The sequence below is a fragment of the Brassica napus genome, chromosome A7 (genome assembly GCF_020379485.1).
Source record: "Brassica napus cultivar Da-Ae chromosome A7, Da-Ae, whole genome shotgun sequence".
In the NCBI taxonomy this organism is placed as follows: domain Eukaryota; kingdom Viridiplantae; phylum Streptophyta; class Magnoliopsida; order Brassicales; family Brassicaceae; genus Brassica; species Brassica napus.
The window spans coordinates 8,532,577-8,549,432 of NC_063440.1; the positions used below are offsets into that span (position 1 = coordinate 8,532,577).

Sequence of the window (16,856 nt, forward strand, 5' to 3'; positions counted from 1 at the left end):
AAATTTTGTTAAAATACATTTCATGTATGTTTTCCAAAAATTATGTGGACAAAGAAGTTAACAAACCTTAAAAGTATAAGGTAGATTATGCAAACTTATGTGATTGTGTTAGATTTGCAAAAAAAAAAAAAAAACCCCATGAAATATCATAAGGAACCTTTATAAATACTTTACAATTTAGCCACTTTATTGATTTTTTTCATATGACATACTCGAAGGAATATTTAAATTTCAGAACCTGAGTAGTTGTACTAGTTATATCAGTATTACTAGTCTGGTAAATACATTTCATAACTGTTAAAATACATTTCATGTATGTTTTCCATAAATTATGTAGACAAACAAGTTAATAAACCTTAAAAGTATAAGGTAGATCATGTAAACTAATATATAATAAAAAAATATACCAAATTTTTTATATGTTTAGTTTTAGGAGTTGTACCAATTTTTTCACATTATAACTTTGTAAATATATTTTTGATGTTTATTTTTCATAATAATATGGTCAATCTAATTAACAAACCTTAAAAGTATAAGATATCTTATATAAAATTGATAATGTAATTTAATAATTTAAAAATAATTGAAGAACCTCAGAAAAAATAGATGAAATTTTATCATCATATGTAAAAAATGATTTAATAGTTGAGTTAATTATAGTAGCTGCAAATTGTACATGAATTATAACATTTATATACCAGTTGTGCTAGTTATATTATTTTTTAACATGTATAGTTGTATGAGTTATACTAGTTGTACCTAGTCGAATGAGAAAATGAAATAATGAAAATCGTGTGGCTCTGAGTTATTTATGTGTCAGATTAAAGAAGGGGAGATGATAGAGAATGAGAGATCTGTGAGAGCGTGTGACCAAGATTAGAACATAGAAAATATGATCAATGGCTCTGGTTGGAGTTTCATTAATGGCACTTTTGTAAATATAACATTCATCTTTTCTTCTCTTAATCCGACGGTTCTGATTTATAGAAAGATTATAGAATCTAATGGTTCATATTATTCATTTATTAAGGGTAAAATAGTAGTTTACAATCACTCGGTCCATACATATTTTTTTTGGATGTGTGAAACTTGTTTTTGGCCTTTTGGTCCATTTCAGATTTTAGTCCATATATAAGCGATTGCAAAAACCAATGTCCAAAAAGGTCTTGTGCCACCCTGACTAACGACGTCGTATTATTTGTCCTGCTAAAAAAATCATCAACTTCAGTTGTCGTTTTTACTCCATCAACAATAAATTAAAGAACTTCGAAATTTCTGGATTCATCGATTTATCCCAAGAAATTGACAGCTTAAGAAAACTCTGATTGAATCTGCTTCTGCTTCACCTTTCTGAACCATTTTCAGATTCCGACCAATCTTTCCACTCGCGTTCGAGGCATGCTCGGGTATCCTGTTCTTGAGGAACTCAAAAACTGCCGAACGAACATCGTCTGTTTAATCCAATTTATCTTCTCCTTCTGAGCTCATCATTCTCTTCGGAGTTTAAGGTTTTATATTTTTTTATGTTTCCTCTTTGTCTGATCTCTTGTCTTACTTTGCATACACACACCACATGTTCGACGAAATGACTAAACCAATGTACTTGTTTTCATTTACTTCCTTTCACATTTTCCTTAAATCTTACAGGGCTCGGCCAAAGTTATCGTTTTTGGCTTAGTTTCTGATTTGGGTTCTCACGTCAAGCCACCATGCTTCTGGTTTCGCCTCCCGGTAGAGGTAAGCTGCTTTGTTTATGTCTTATCTTATCTGATCATCCATAATTGTACACAGTCTCTCATTCTGGCTGATCCTCACCTATAGGTGTTGTTTATCCTCACTCCATTGCTTCCAACCCGATTGATTTTTCTGCTAGAGGCTCTTATGCACTTGCCTTTCAGGTTTTTTACATTTTCATCTCATCTTGCTGAGGTTGGCTTTTCACCTACTTAAAATTATGGATCTTCTTATATATGCAGATTCCTCGTCCGATTCTTAAAAAAGAGTGTTCAATGAGGTTCGTTTGTTTCAATCAGAAGAAGCCTAAACAGCACCCGAATTTCAAGAAACGGCATGTGTCTACACAGAACGTGGATCTTCCTCCTGTTTTACCAAAGAACAAGAAAAAACCTTATCCTATTCCTTTTAAGCAAATTCAGGAAGCAGCTAAGAAAGACAAGAAACTTGCACAGATGGGGATAGAGAAGCACTTGGACCCTCCCAAGAACGGCTTGCTTGTCCCCACTCTTGTTCCTGTCGCCTATGAAGTCATAGATAACTGGAAGTTGCTCATCAAGGGTTTAGCGCAGCTTCTCCATGTTGTTCCCGTCTTTGCTTGCAGGTAATATCAGCTGTCTCTCAGTTTTTGACCCAAAATCATTTGCTTCTGCACGTTTCCACTTACTTTGTTTTTGTATTGTTGCAGTGAATGTGCGGCGGTTCATGTGGCTAGTGCTGGTCACAATATTAGGGATTGCAGTGGTCCAACAAGTTCACAGCGACATGGTTCTCATTTGTGGGTCAAAGGCACCATCAATGATGTTCTGGTTCCTGTTGAGTCGTACCACATGTATGACCCTTTCGGGCGGCGTATAAAGCACGAATCCCGGTTTGACTACGAAAGAATCCCAGCGGTTGTTGAGCTATGCGTCCAGGCTGGTGTTGAGATTCCAGAGTATCCTTCTCGCAGAAGAACACAACCAGTTCGAATGATGGGAAAGAGAGTGATCGATCGAGGTGGATATGTAAAAGAGCCTGATAAGCCTTGCAGCTCGACATCTCCACTAGCTGATCTCGACACACTTGGTGCTTGCGAGAGGCATCCACCTCCCACACCAGAGAAGGTATCTAAGATAGCACAGGAAACAATGGATGCTTACGAGAAAGTGAGATGGGGTGTGACCAAACTGATGAGGGAGTACACGGTGAAAGCATGCGGATACTGCTCTGAAGTGCATGTAGGACCATGGGGACATAGTGTGAAGCTGTGTGGAGAGTTCAAACACCAATGGAGAGACGGGAAACACGGATGGCAAGATGCTCTTGTGGAGGAGGTCCTTCCTCCTAACTATGTATGGCATGTGAGAGACCTTAAGGGAACTCCGCTTACCGGAAATCTCAAGAGGTTTTATGGTAAAGCCCCTGCTTTGGTTGAGGTTTGTATGCACAGCGGAGCTCGGGTTCCTCAATGCTACAAGGCCATGATGAGGCTTGACATCATCGTTCCTGATTCACAGGAAGCCGACATGGTCGCGTAGGTCCTTTGACATGTTCATAGTAGAACACAATTGTTAGGGTAAAGAAGCTTCAAAACATGGCTGATGATGGAATGGGCTCACAAAGCTAGAATCTTTCAACAGTGGTGTTTGACACGTCTACCTATGTACAAAAATGATTTTATTTCAATGTAATTTACGCTAAAATTTATAAGTTACATATTATAAATTACAAATATGATGATGATTCGTTGGGAAAGTCTACAGGATATGGATCCGCCATTCAACCTAGTTTGATAATTGTCTAGGGCTTCCCTTTATTTTACCAATGTTTACATATCACTTTTAGTTAAAAGTTAAAACACACATAAATATTGAAATGTTTATTTTTTCTAAAATATTATTTAATATAAATCAACTAATTATAAAAATATAAATTAAAATTGTTAAATATATAATAAATATAAAATTGCATAAAACTTATAACATTTATAACATTTTTTTTAATATAGGAGTAATCTTATATATTAAAAGAGAAGTCACAACTTTGATTCATGTGTGATTTTTTTTAAAAATGGACTTAATGGACCTATTCCTAGAAAGTCATGTTACATTTAATATCTAATTTTATCATTTAAATTTTGGGCCTACAAGAAATTTTTATTGGGCTATCAATAATTAAATTTAAACAATAGATGATCCATTGGATTTATATATAGTATAAATAAAATAAACATAATTTATTGTTGTAATACTATACCTCTATATGCTGAATATTTAAATATTTTTCGAAGTTAACTTTTAAAATTATAAAGATTTTTTTGTTAAATAACAAAAATTATATTATCTAACAATGATTAATCTTTAATACCCTAAACCAATGAAAACAAATTTTAAACTATATAGTTTATTTTAAAAACTAAACAAAAATTAAATGTTTAATTATTTACTCGATAATATAAATCTTTGAAACGAAAATTTTAATTTCTTAAAAAACTTTCTAAATTTGTGAAATATTACAATATCTTTGAATATGACAATAAAACAATATTTTACTAATCTTTATATATATAGTTATGATTTTAATAATGAAATAATAATCCGAAAATATATATATAGAAGAAGATACAAATACATGTGAAAGTATATGTGATGATTTACGGATCAGGATCATAATAATTGAATAAAAAATAATTTTAAAATATATATAATAAAAAATACCAAATATATGTGATGATTTGAAATAATCAATTAACTTACAGCATGAAAACTATCAAATTGTTGTTATATTTAAGATAGTTATATATAAACATTTAAATATATAAGTAACTTTAAAAATATATTCTAATTATGTAATATATATATATATATATATATATATATAAACATGAAAATTAATACCCGCACGGTTGTGCGGGTCTAAATCTAGTTATTCTTAAGGGGAAGAGTTGCAAACCCACAATTGAACATTTTTTGGATTTTCAAATAAGGCTTAAAACATAGTTCTGTTTATATGGTCACACAAATGTAATTAGATTGAGAGATAAATTTAAAACTCGGATTGCTTAGCTTTCTAAAAGCGTGTTTTACCACTCGATGACATTCGCATGGTTCAATATAAAAAAAACATATTTTAGAAGTTAAAATAAAAAGTTTCTGAAAATTATTTATATTATGTAATAAAAGAATCATTTCGTTAAAATTGTATTTTTAGTTACTGCAATTTCACCAAGTTTAGAACACTAACAAAACAAGTTTCATAGAAATTTTTTCTTAAAAAAAGAAGTTTCGTAGAGATTGGATATCCTTACGGAATGCAACATGCTGCTATGAAACACTCTAAACAATAAAGATATACTATATGCGAACGCAACACAATAGTTATGGCACAAAATCTAACAATGTAGGCTTTAAGCAATCACCGCCAACTCTCTGTTCAAAAACTTCCATCGTCCTCAAAAACAAAGTCTTATTAGATAAAAATGATGTGTCTTAACGAAATCCACCTCGAATATAAAAGCCACCACCTCCCACTAGCAGAGAAACCAGTGAGCAAACTGCCTAACTAATACCCGCGGAGCCAGAAACTACACCACGGAAAAGACACCAGAAGAAAACAAAAATCTATGAGAAAGTGATAACCGGAACCGTTCTTATAGCCATCAGGACCACAAATAGCACCGATGTGTACCTAAACATAAGTTTTCACAGGTAAAAATTAAGAAAAATTCACCGGTAAAAATATCTCGAACTCATTTCTATATAAATATATATATTTAATATTATTATTTAAAATCAAGTATATTCTATATTGGATTTAAATGATTGGAGATGGTCTCTTTTTTTCACAAAAAATAGTAATTTTATTACAAAAAATAGTAATTTTACTACCCAAACTTTAAACCATATCATATAATATAACAATCAATAAAACAAACCCCTATATGAAAAATATAGACATTTTTGCTATAGATTCTATTGTTGAATTATTCGCCCAAAAAAATGTAAATGATAAAAAATTCTGAAAATTTCCTTTTAGTTTATCAATTTCCATTAGTTCTATTGAGAAGTTTACCATCTATTTGGATCTTTTTTTTTTTGAAAAAAATCTATCTATTTGGATCTTAAATTATTGATATCAATTCTCGAAAGTTTTTTCCAAATTATTCAGCATCACCCATAAAAATATTTTGACTTCTACATTTAAAAGTATATATTAATCGTCTATATTGATTTTTAGTTCCTAAAAACTATATTTTCCAGTATAACTATTATATATCCATCCATATCCATAAAAAGACGTATCATGACAAAAAAAAGATGTATCATATTTATAATAAGAATAACAAAAATATTCAACAATAGTCATAATTTTTTTGTCGGTTAAAGTAAATTTTTATAATAACCTTTATTTGAAAAGCTAGTTAGAATATTTCCAACATCATTTTTTACTGCAAATGAGGTGGAAAATAGAGTAGGAATGAAATAATGAACAAATAAAAAATTATTATTCTATTTATAAAGTAATCATTTTTTTTGTTCACTATTCTATTTTTTACTCTATTTTGCAGTAAGTATTGATTGAGGTTGGAAATGATCTACTGGATTTCATAATCCATTTTTTCTCTAACGCTTTTATTGAGTGCTCAATTTTAAATATATACGTATGTCACATATTTGACATTAACTGTTAATTTCAAGACGATACCATTTTTTTTTAAAGAAGAAAAATCCAGTTTTGATAAGCGACCTAATGATGTTAATTTGTGGTTCTTTGCTTTGTGCGGTTAGGTTCTATTGACAAAACAGCAAAGCGTGTACATAGTAAAGCAGAGGAGGGCTAAACAAACAAGATCTGATCTCTGATCCTAAAACATTATTAGTTTAGATCTGAAACTTCTTGGTTAAACAAGATATAGAAGTCTAGAGAGTCAAGACTTGAGAGTAAATTAGATTAGGGTTCGACATTATAGAACGTGCATGTACTCTTTAGATATGGTGTCTAGTTTGACATTTTATTTAACATGTTTGCATGACTTGGAAAAGTCGATGTGAAAAAAGAGGAGAATCTCTTTTTAGAAAAATTAAATGCGTTTGATTGAAAACGATGGTTGCTCCAGTACTTAGTAGTTAATTAGTAGGAGGAAGCATTCAAGTATGGGTTCCATTTTCACATTTCACTTGCTTCTAAGTAATTTTTCCACCAAAAGTAATTACATTTTGCATGTGCTTTGTTTGAAAGACTACTTCGATATCCTCTCCACATAATAACGCACATATACTATAGTTGTATATATGAGAGCTCTTCAAAATGGTTAAAATTGATTGGGAAGAACATGACTTGGATGTGTTACAAAAAAAAAAAGAGCATTTTACGAAGTCTGAATCGATCATGTAGTTCTAACGATAATAATGTGGTAAGTTGCAATTTGCAAAATACAAAGAAAAAGATGTCAAACCACTTGTGCGTTAATAATTTGGAACACTATAAGGGAGAAGACATAAAATGGAGTGCCAAATAGGAGTACCACTACCATGTATGTTTCTGCATTAATACTGTGCCCATACTCACATTTAATTAGGAGTATGCTGATTTTGCGCATGAATTATCAAACGTGACAGAACGGTATAGAAACATGTTAGAAAAGCACGAAGCCTGAAAAACTGCAAAAGTTTACAAAAAAAACTGATAACTACAATTCTTGGCATTTATTGTCCTTTATTTTTGTAAATAGGTCTTAGATAAGTAATAATTTTCTTTTCTTTTTGACGAAGATATGTTCGCTGAATTGTTGTGCTAATGCCGTCGTTCATGATCGTCTTTCATGCATATGGAGTAACTGAACATGACACTGATTCAAAAAAAAAAAATTGCTTACGAAGTTTTAGAATAATAGTTTTTTACTACATTAAGTACACTTTAATAAAAAAGGAACACAGTCTACAAATAGTTTGAGATGACATTGTCTATTATCATCTAACCTTTATTCTGCATAATTGATTTATCAAAAATAATTATAATTTATTGCCTCTATATTTGGATTTGGCGATGATAAACCCATGCCCTAAACTTACAACGGACCAGTAAGCGGTCACAAATCTATCGGAAAATTTCGTCCCTATAGCAGAATGTTTGGGTTTCCTCTTTATTTATTATTGTATTCAATGATAACTGGTCGGTTTACTGTTACCATAAATGTGTCCACAGGCTCACTTAATGAGGGGTGATGCTTATGAATCTTCAAATCAAAGACATAATGAAGAACCTTTTTCATAGTGAAACGAGATAAAGATCGAGGAACATGCATGATTTCCACATAATTACCTAATTATTTTTCAGCTAAAGTATTTCTTTTAATATGTAACATGCTTCCTTTATTTTTAGTGCACCGTAGCTTGTATATAAAATTTTATCCACACAAATTCCTTTTGCTCCTTTTATCAAACGTCGCTATTTGTATCAGTCTACCTATTTGCTTTCATATTGTATCTCCCGCAGACAAACAAAAACTTTTTTTTTGACAAAGATAGAACATGAAGATCAAGAGTTTGATGTTGGCTTCCTCTTTTCTGATTCTTGCCTTCATTCATCACTCAGAATCAGCTTCATTTCGGAGTTTGCTGATGAAGAATGTATTGTACGAACAAGAAGAAGCAAAAATTCTATTGGGCGACTCCAAAGAAACGATAACTAATTCTACAGCTTTGGAGTCTAAACGGATAATTCCGACGGGTCCAAATCCACTTCACAACAGGTAAATTTGATCATTTAAGAACAAGATATGTTGTGAGTATGTCTCTTCCTCCTCTGTTTTTGTTACAAGTATCTATCTTACTGTGTAATGTAATGGTGAATGTATAAGACATTTTCTAATTAAATTACCTTATTTATTCCTAATAAGTGCCTTTCACACATCTTTGTTTGTTGTTTCAAATTAATTAAGGAAATCATATGATACCTTACCGCAACCAAAAATAATATATGGTTGCTAAGTAAACGAAGGAATTTGTAAATTCAGGTTTGGAGACGAAGATGAGGAAATTGACTCTTACTTGTTCATATTTATAAGTGCCTTTTTTTTCCTTCTCATTGTTGTGTTTTCAGTGTAGATTTTGTAACCTTAATTAATTAAACGATATACCTTTTTAAAGTAATTAAGGTTAGTTCGATATCTAAAACGATTCTATATTATAACAAGAAAAAATCATGTGATATGAAATGGAGGAAATATACTGCATGGCTGGTATTTGGATCATAGTACGAGATCATGTTGAACCATATATATTACATTACTAGTATTTGAATGCATATACATGGTTGTGAACTCAAATAGGATAATATAATATATAGGAGGAAAGTAATATTTTAATCGTCTGAATTTGTATTCTGTATAGACTGTTGGATATTTTTGGGCAGAACTTTCGCAGATATAATTAAATACACATGTCAGAAGAAATTCACTTAATAGTTAATACTAGTGTCTCCCAACTCCCACCTTGTCCACCCCTCTCTGTTACGAATATTGGATTAAGAAAATTTTGAGTGTTTTGTGACTTTTGTCTCTAACAACGTTCTCTAGATATTTTTCACCTTCTAGTTATCTCATTGTCCAAGAAACCCTAATGTGTTTTGTCTAACACGGATTTGTTTTTAATCCTTTATATGAATGTTTACTAGTTACCACCCATAGATCATACTCGTCATTAATTATCTGGTAATCTAGAGACATTTTTATTTAACAAAACAGTGACTCCTTTATCCTTTTCCAACATTCGTAATTAGTGTTCCTCTATCCAACTCTCATTTTGCGGATGAAGAGGAGGAGCTTATTAAAGCAACTCATTTAAGCAACTCAACAGATTATCAGAAACCGTCTTGCTTATCTTGAAGAGCACCGTTAGGCCTTTTCTACTGCACTGTCTAGAAAAATGCTCAGAGAAAGGATTAGACATAAGCTTTATCAGCTGCCTTGTTATCTTCTTTCTCGGCAAAGATCTTCTTATAATGTTTTTTGCTTCAGATTCTCTTATCGTTTTTGTTTCGGTCAGACAAATGTCTTCTCCTTCTGTCCATCCTCTCGAAGTTTAGTGCTCAACACTCCTATTTTACCTTCTTTATGAATTTTTTTACTAGAATATACGATTTTAATAGTGATATTCGTCAGATGGATCTAACTTATTGGATAAGAAAATAAGCCTTTGTTAATTGTTTTTTGGAAACACATGTTAAGCAACCAAATTTACAAGATATTGCTAATATAGTTGTGTCGGGTTGGCATCATGAAGCGAACTACTCGGATGATGCAAATGATGGATGAATAGTTATAGTGTGGGATCATGTTTAGTATATCATCACCTACCTCAAGACTACTGAATTTTTGTTGTGTGCCGTTTTTAATCCCAACACCAATCAATCTTTCACCACAGCTTCTTTCTATGCGAGAAACAAGAGAGAGAGAGAGAGGAGCGCATTAGTCTCTCGTCTACAATTGTCGAACTCTCCTCATCTCTCCTTACTAAATAATCTCCATGGATAACTTGTTTTTTTTTGGGGGGGGGGAGGGGTTCAAACAGGGGCGAAGCCAGGTTACCCACTATGGGGGCCTGTGCACCCATAATATTTATTTATAATGTAATATTCATATAGAAAAACATAAAAATTTAGTTAGAGCAGGTGGAAAAGTGGTGTTGTGCACCCATACCAAACCCGAGTTCGAAACCACCTTGTGACTTTTTACATGTTGTAATCAATAGTGCACCCACTTAATTAATAACCTGGATTCGCCCCTGGGTTCAAATAGCCTGGGGGGGGGGGGAGGGGTTCAAATAGCCTGAGCAAAATAACCGGAACCGAAGAACCAAACTGAAACCGAACCAAAATACCCGAAGCCGGACCAATACTCGAACCCGAACGGTTCCTATATTTTTATATCTGAAATAACTGAACCGAACCGAGAATCGAACGGATACCCGAATATATAAAAATATTAATTATATATACAAATAACGTAACTAAATATATATTTTTAATTTAAAATTCTTTTAAAAGTATCTGAAAATAGTTGAGGATAACTAAATTATTATAAACTATCCGAACTACCCGAAAGTATCCAAATCTATCCGAATAGTTTTATTCGAAATATCCAAAGTAATCTGAAATATCCAATTTTTTATCTAAATCATCCTAATTATTTGATATTTTACCCTAAATAAGCGATATTTTATCTAAATTATCCGAACTACCCGAACTATCCAAACCCGAACCGGATCCAAATGAGAACCGGATTTTTCTGGGTATTTTTTGGTTCGACATTTACTATCCGAACCGAACCAAACCCGAAACTATCCGAACCGAACCGAAATAGGTCAAGTAGTAAATAGATCCTCTAGCATTTTATCCGAAATACCTGAAACCCGAAATACCCAAATCGAACCAAACCAATACTCGAAATGCCCAGGCCTAGGTTCAATCATGTCCTATCTATTTCTAATTTTTTTTCTCATTCTCCTCCAATATTTTATGTGCAAGGTATAGAAGAGTTTAATGACTGCTTCACCTCAAGGGAAGTGTTTAGTTTCTCTTTTAGAGAATAACAATTTACATGGAGTAATAACTGTGTAACCATTACAAAAGCCCAGAAGCTTGATCTTACATTGGTTAATGAAGCTTGGACAGAGTTATTCCCTGGTTTTGACGCCCATGGGTCACTCTCCGTGTCTTGTTTCTTTCGTTACAATATTCTCTTTGCATCTAGATTATCCCCATATGCTCAGAGAGTCTTAGTTGCCGGATATCAAACCTTCTTCGTCCATGTTTGCATTATACCAACGCTTGAGAAAAGAAAAATCTGTTGTGAGGCACTGAATAGAAGGAGTTTCAGCAATATCTAGGCAAGGTCCAAGATGATTTTTCTTGGTTAGAAGAAGTACATAAATCTTCTCCTTCTATTAAGCTTTTCGAAGAGGAACTAGTGAAGTCGACACAGATGTTTTTGGCTGTTAAAGAAGAATCTTTCCTTGGGTAAAAGTCTAGGATTACTTGGTTGAGCGAGGGCAACACCAAGACTTGAGTTTTATATGAATTTGTAAAAGCAAACCTTGTTAGTTATGTAATTCACTTTCTGAGGAATGGAGAAGATCAGAGGATTTTTGACCCATTACTTTTAAAGTACATGTTCATTCAGTAGTATTCCTCTCTACTTGGCACCAAACATCAGTCAGTCACTCCTCTTTATGTGGACGACATTCGAGATGTGTATTTGTTCTGTTGCGGCAGAGAACTTGGTGCCATCTTTATTGTTATTCCATCTCCGAAGCGAATTTTGGATACCATTTGCGGTACCCAAAAAAAAAAAAAGCCCGTGACCCAGACGGTTTCAGTGCAAAATTATATACTTCATCATGGAATTTAGTGGAGAACGATGTGATTAATGATGTGTGCAATTTTTTTATTTCTTCGAATCTGAATCGTCAAGTTAACTCTATTGTCATTGTTCTGATTCAGAAGTTTCCAGGTGCGGATAAGTTTTCAGACTTTCGTTCAATCTGTCTCTTAGATCGTTGCATCCCTACTGAAGAATATTTCCCCATTAGCAGTTCAACAGAACCAAGTGGGTTTCGTCAAAGAAATTTTTTTATGTTAGAATGTTTTGCTGGCCTCTGAACTTGTGTCCGACTTCAATAAGTAACGGTTTCTCAGCGTTGTCTTCAAATAGATATTACAAAAGTCTGTAATAATATCGACTAAAACTTTGTAATGAATATATCAGAAGCTTTAAATCTTTTGGAAGCTTTCACGAATTGGATCAGGGTGTGTATAAAGTCGCCACATTACTAAGTTGTTTTGAATGGTTTGTTTTTACGAGGGGAAAAAGACTTTGTCAAGGATATTTTATTTCCTCTTCACTATTCATCTTAGCAATGGTTATTCTATCCAAACATTTCGATCAAGCGCCTCATGATCAGATGTTCACTCCGCACACGAGATATTTTGATCCTCTTGTCATCCATCTCAGTTTCGCAGATGACATGTTGGTTTCCTTATGGCGAAGAGCAATCATTTGAGGCTATTTTGAGTGTTATACACTTTTTTCAGACAGTTACTAGATTGGGTTTGAATTTGAGGAAGTCTTGCATCTTCCTTGATGGAAATGACTTGACTCTTCTAAGAGCGTTGGCGAATTGAATTGAACTGTCACAAGGATCTCTCTTGGTAAGATACATAAGAGCATGTTCATTAGTGAGATCCATTAGTGTCTCTTAAGTGGGTTGTAATAATTTTTTAATTATTAAAATTATGATAAGAGATTTTGCTAAGAGACAGTTAATTATTGGGGTTTATTAGTGGTATCTTAATTAAGGTTCTTAACAATTTAAAAAGATTAAAATTATTTTTAAACATAAACTTCTAAACAAAGATTAAATTTATTTATTAATTAAAAAAAAAGTCAAACATAACATTTTAAACATAGATTTTAAAATAGAAACATAAAAACATTAAAAACAAATATTACATAAATGAACGATAATAATTTCAAAGCGGCATCAAAGCTCAGCTGTTGTCTTGATCACTTCCCCTTATGCTTACATAATCTCAGGCTGCGAGACCATCAGGTTTTGAATGTCCTTGAAAGAATATCATGGACTATTAGACGGTTTTCCTTAACTGGAAGATTAAAGTTAATTCAATATGTCTTGTTCAGCATCTCAAATTTCTGAGCAGCTGTTTTCCTCGTCCTAAAGCATGTATTAAAAAGATAGAAAAAATTTGTAATGTTTTTCTTTGGAGTAATAACTCCAAACTCATCACATAATGCAAAGATTTGTTTGGTTTTAGTCTGCACACCAAAGATCAAGGAGGTTTAAGATTGAGAAAATTGGAGGATACGAATCAATTGTTTGGCCGTTAAGTCAATTTGGCTCTTATTTGCTGGGACAAGATATATTTGGGTCGTTTGGGTGCACAAGGATATCATTGTGGGGCGTGTATTTTGGATTTCTTATTTTCGGGTTACAAGCTGTGGATTTGGAAGCTTATGAAGTTATGCTCAGTAGCCCGTCTTTATTTGGTGTGTCAAATTCGTGATGGAAAGTCTGATTTTTTTCGGCACAACAATTGTACTGGCCTAAGACTTCTTATTGACTTTTTAGAGCCTAATGGAGAGTCTTGGGTATTGGTACTTTTCGTACGGTGAGTCAAGTTGTTACTTTAGGTGCATGGAACATTCCAAGAGGACATCACCCTATCCTACTTCTTCTTTGGGCTTGTTTCTTACTATTATTTTTATAATACTTAGGTTAAGCGCAGTCCTTGTATTATATGTTATTTATTCTCACTCATATGTCTTTTTATGGAGGAACTCTTCATCATCTCCTCCGTCCGTTTTCTCTTTGTTGAGAACTTGAAAATCTTGCCATCTTTCTGCCCCTCATGTTTCGTGGTACATCTCAGATTGATTCTCTTTAAACAATACAAAACACTCCTTTACCGTTTGGGTTATCGCTCAAGATAGACTTCGGACTCGTAATAGATTTTGTGGATGGAGTTTGATTGTTACACACCCAAACTGCCTCCTATGTGGTTAAATGCTGAAACCACGACCATATATTTTTCACATGTTCTTACTCTTTAGAGATTTGAATTCTGTTTTTTTTTAGCTTTACATATCTCTCCTCCTCAATTGTTCGTTGACGTCTTTCATTAACTTTGTTCTTCAATAATTAATTAGAAGGTGTGGATCATTTGTAAGCTCTTATTTCGAGCAGTGGTTTATTATTGATTTTTGGAAAAGAAGAATTCAAAGCTCCATATGTCAAGCTCCAAACCAATTCATTGGTTTATCTAGGCATGTCAGACGTACGACCTCCCTGGATCCAAACCCCTCTCCATATTTTGATAGTTAAGGGGTGTAAAATTTTTTTTATATACACATATTTTTATACTAGTTGTTCTGCCCGCACATGCATGCATAATTTTCTTATTAGTTTAAGTCTTACTAATCTAAAATCAACATAATAAATTATTATTTATATTTTTAAATAGTTAAATCAAATTATCAAAGTATTTATATATGTCAAATATTTTTCATCAATATATATATTTATTATTGTGTTAAGTGTTTCAAAAACACTTATATCTTAGAAATAGTTTAGAAAATATTTTTATATAAATATTTTTGCTTGACTAATATTTAGTTATAAATTGTTTTGTATCTTAATTTTTTTAACTTTTATAAAAAAAAATATTGTTTCTACATAGCAACACAATATATATATATAAGAATTATTTTTAATATGTTTTTGATAATCTTATTATATTATTTTATAATAAATTATTTAATATTTAATATAAAATAAAATTTTAATATTATTAAACTAAAATTTGTTTTAATTATATATTAAATTCATTAAGGGTCTTTTGAAATTTAAAATTAGTGAATAAGTTAGAAACTAATAATAAATCAATAACCTAGCTAAAAGTTTTAAACCTAATAAAAATATGACAAATAAGAAAAAATTAACTAAATATTTAATATAATATATAAATTTGATATTATCAAACTAAAATTTGATAAATTAATGATCAGCTAAAATCTCATTATAAATCAATGATTTAGCTAAAATCTAATAAAACATGAAAAATAAATCTAAAATTATGGAGAACATGACAAATCAGTAAATTCACTTCTCAAATAATAGTATATAGATAGAATATTTTAAATATTCACTAGATTACTTGAAAAGAGTCCCAAAAATATTTTACACAGATAATTTTTTTCATCACAAATTTTATAAAGATGATTATATTTTTTAAATATAATTAAATTTAAAAAAGCATAAATGTTAAGAATTTAAAAAAAAAATTATGCTCGGGGGCCCAAAATGATGTTGAGCCGGCTCTGGATCAAGGAGATTCAACTTCAAATTAGAACAAAGATATTTGGTATGGACATAGGATATCTCAAAGCTACTATGGCTGACATTTCCAGAAATGAATCAAACTCCTGGTTGCATCATTGGTTTCTCTATTTCCAACCGCTCCAACGTTTTACTAGTTTACTTAGAGAATCTCCAACCACACGTTATTTTTCACTTTAAAAAGAGTTCAGAATAAAAGTGCTCTAATGATATTTTACTTTTTAGTAGAGTAAAAATGAGTTTATTCTATATATAGAGTAAGTTGTTTTTTTTTTGTCATCATTCTATTTTCCATTCTAAAATAGAGTACAATTGGAGTATAACTTAACTCTAGTACAGAGTTACTCTATTTTTAAACAATATGCTATAAAACTTCACTCTATATATTATTTCTAAGTTCAAACGAAATTTCTTTTACTTATACGATTAAAGGCACAAATACTACTATAACATTCAACTGTGCTATCAAGTGTGAGATAGAATCATAAAAAGAGACTCCACGAAAAGAGATTGGTCAATAGGAGATCGCAAGAGAATCCGAAGATATAAAAGAGAATGGTCCTTTCTCATTGTTCCTCATTATATATACGGAGAATCATCTAAATATTCGTACGTAAGCACTGACATTTTTACATGGCTGTTCAAAGTCCTTTTGTGTTATTTAGCTTTGATTTCCCGCCTGAAAATCTACCACTCGTTCTTGAATCCATTCTTGATAGAAAGAGAATCAGTACCATTGATCTAACCAACATAATCTGGATATATATTCTTTTGTGGCTTTAGGACTATGTATATTTTGAAAACATTTTCCTTTTAATTAAAAATCTCTTATATATTGCGTCTAAACCAAGATTTAATTACAGGAATGTTGCCCACAACTCAAGGGGCAGTGAAATATTTTGCTTAGGGGATCGACAAAAAAATATTCGTAACACTGTTTGCAAATCCAGTTCGGTTAATTGCATATACTCTAATTCAATCCGAGGTTAACCATAAGGTTACAAAAACCAAATACTATAAACTAATATTTATTATAAACCCTCAAACGGAAACTAGTAAAGTTGAAGAAATCAATATCCAATTTTTATTTAGATGAAGTTTTTTTTTTAAACTATTTAGATGAACTTTTTTCAGCCGAGCAGTAGTATTAAAACGAGCTGTTCGCCGGTTTCATTATATCTCAGGTCGAATGAACAACAAAAATTACAAGGCTTTTCTCTTGGAGTT

General features: G+C 31.9%; 2 protein-coding genes across 2 annotated transcripts; both read left to right on the plus strand.

Moving 5' to 3' along the window:
- Positions 1-1,194: 1,194 nt before the first annotated feature.
- On the plus strand, positions 1,195-3,471 carry LOC106450590 (APO protein 1, chloroplastic). Its single transcript, XM_013892272.3, has 5 exons — positions 1,195-1,508; positions 1,648-1,737; positions 1,822-1,898; positions 1,977-2,338; positions 2,423-3,471. The coding sequence occupies exons 2-5, from the start codon at positions 1,710-1,712 to the stop codon at positions 3,252-3,254; spliced, it is 1,299 nt and encodes a 432-aa protein (XP_013747726.1). The 5' UTR covers positions 1,195-1,508; positions 1,648-1,709; the 3' UTR covers positions 3,255-3,471.
- Positions 3,472-7,021: 3,550 nt separating this feature from the next.
- LOC106454478 (CLAVATA3/ESR (CLE)-related protein 19) lies at positions 7,022-9,835 on the plus strand. The gene has a single exon (XM_048736546.1). It carries the CDS (start codon positions 8,247-8,249, stop codon positions 8,469-8,471), a length of 225 nt encoding a protein of 74 aa, XP_048592503.1. The 5' UTR covers positions 7,022-8,246; the 3' UTR covers positions 8,472-9,835.
- The last annotated feature ends 7,021 nt before the right edge of the window (positions 9,836-16,856 follow it).

Coding starts and splice junctions, on each gene's coding strand:
- LOC106450590 (XM_013892272.3), top strand. CDS start 1,710: ATGCTTCTGGTTTCGCCTCCCGGTAGAG. Junction 1,738..1,821: donor GGTTTCGCCTCCCGGTAGAG/GTAAGCTGCTTT, acceptor CCTCACCTATAG/GTGTTGTTTATCCTCACTCC. Junction 2,339..2,422: donor GTTCCCGTCTTTGCTTGCAG/GTAATATCAGCT, acceptor GTATTGTTGCAG/TGAATGTGCGGCGGTTCATG.
- LOC106454478 (XM_048736546.1), top strand. CDS start 8,247: ATGAAGATCAAGAGTTTGATGTTGGCTTCCTCTTTTCTGATTCTTGCC.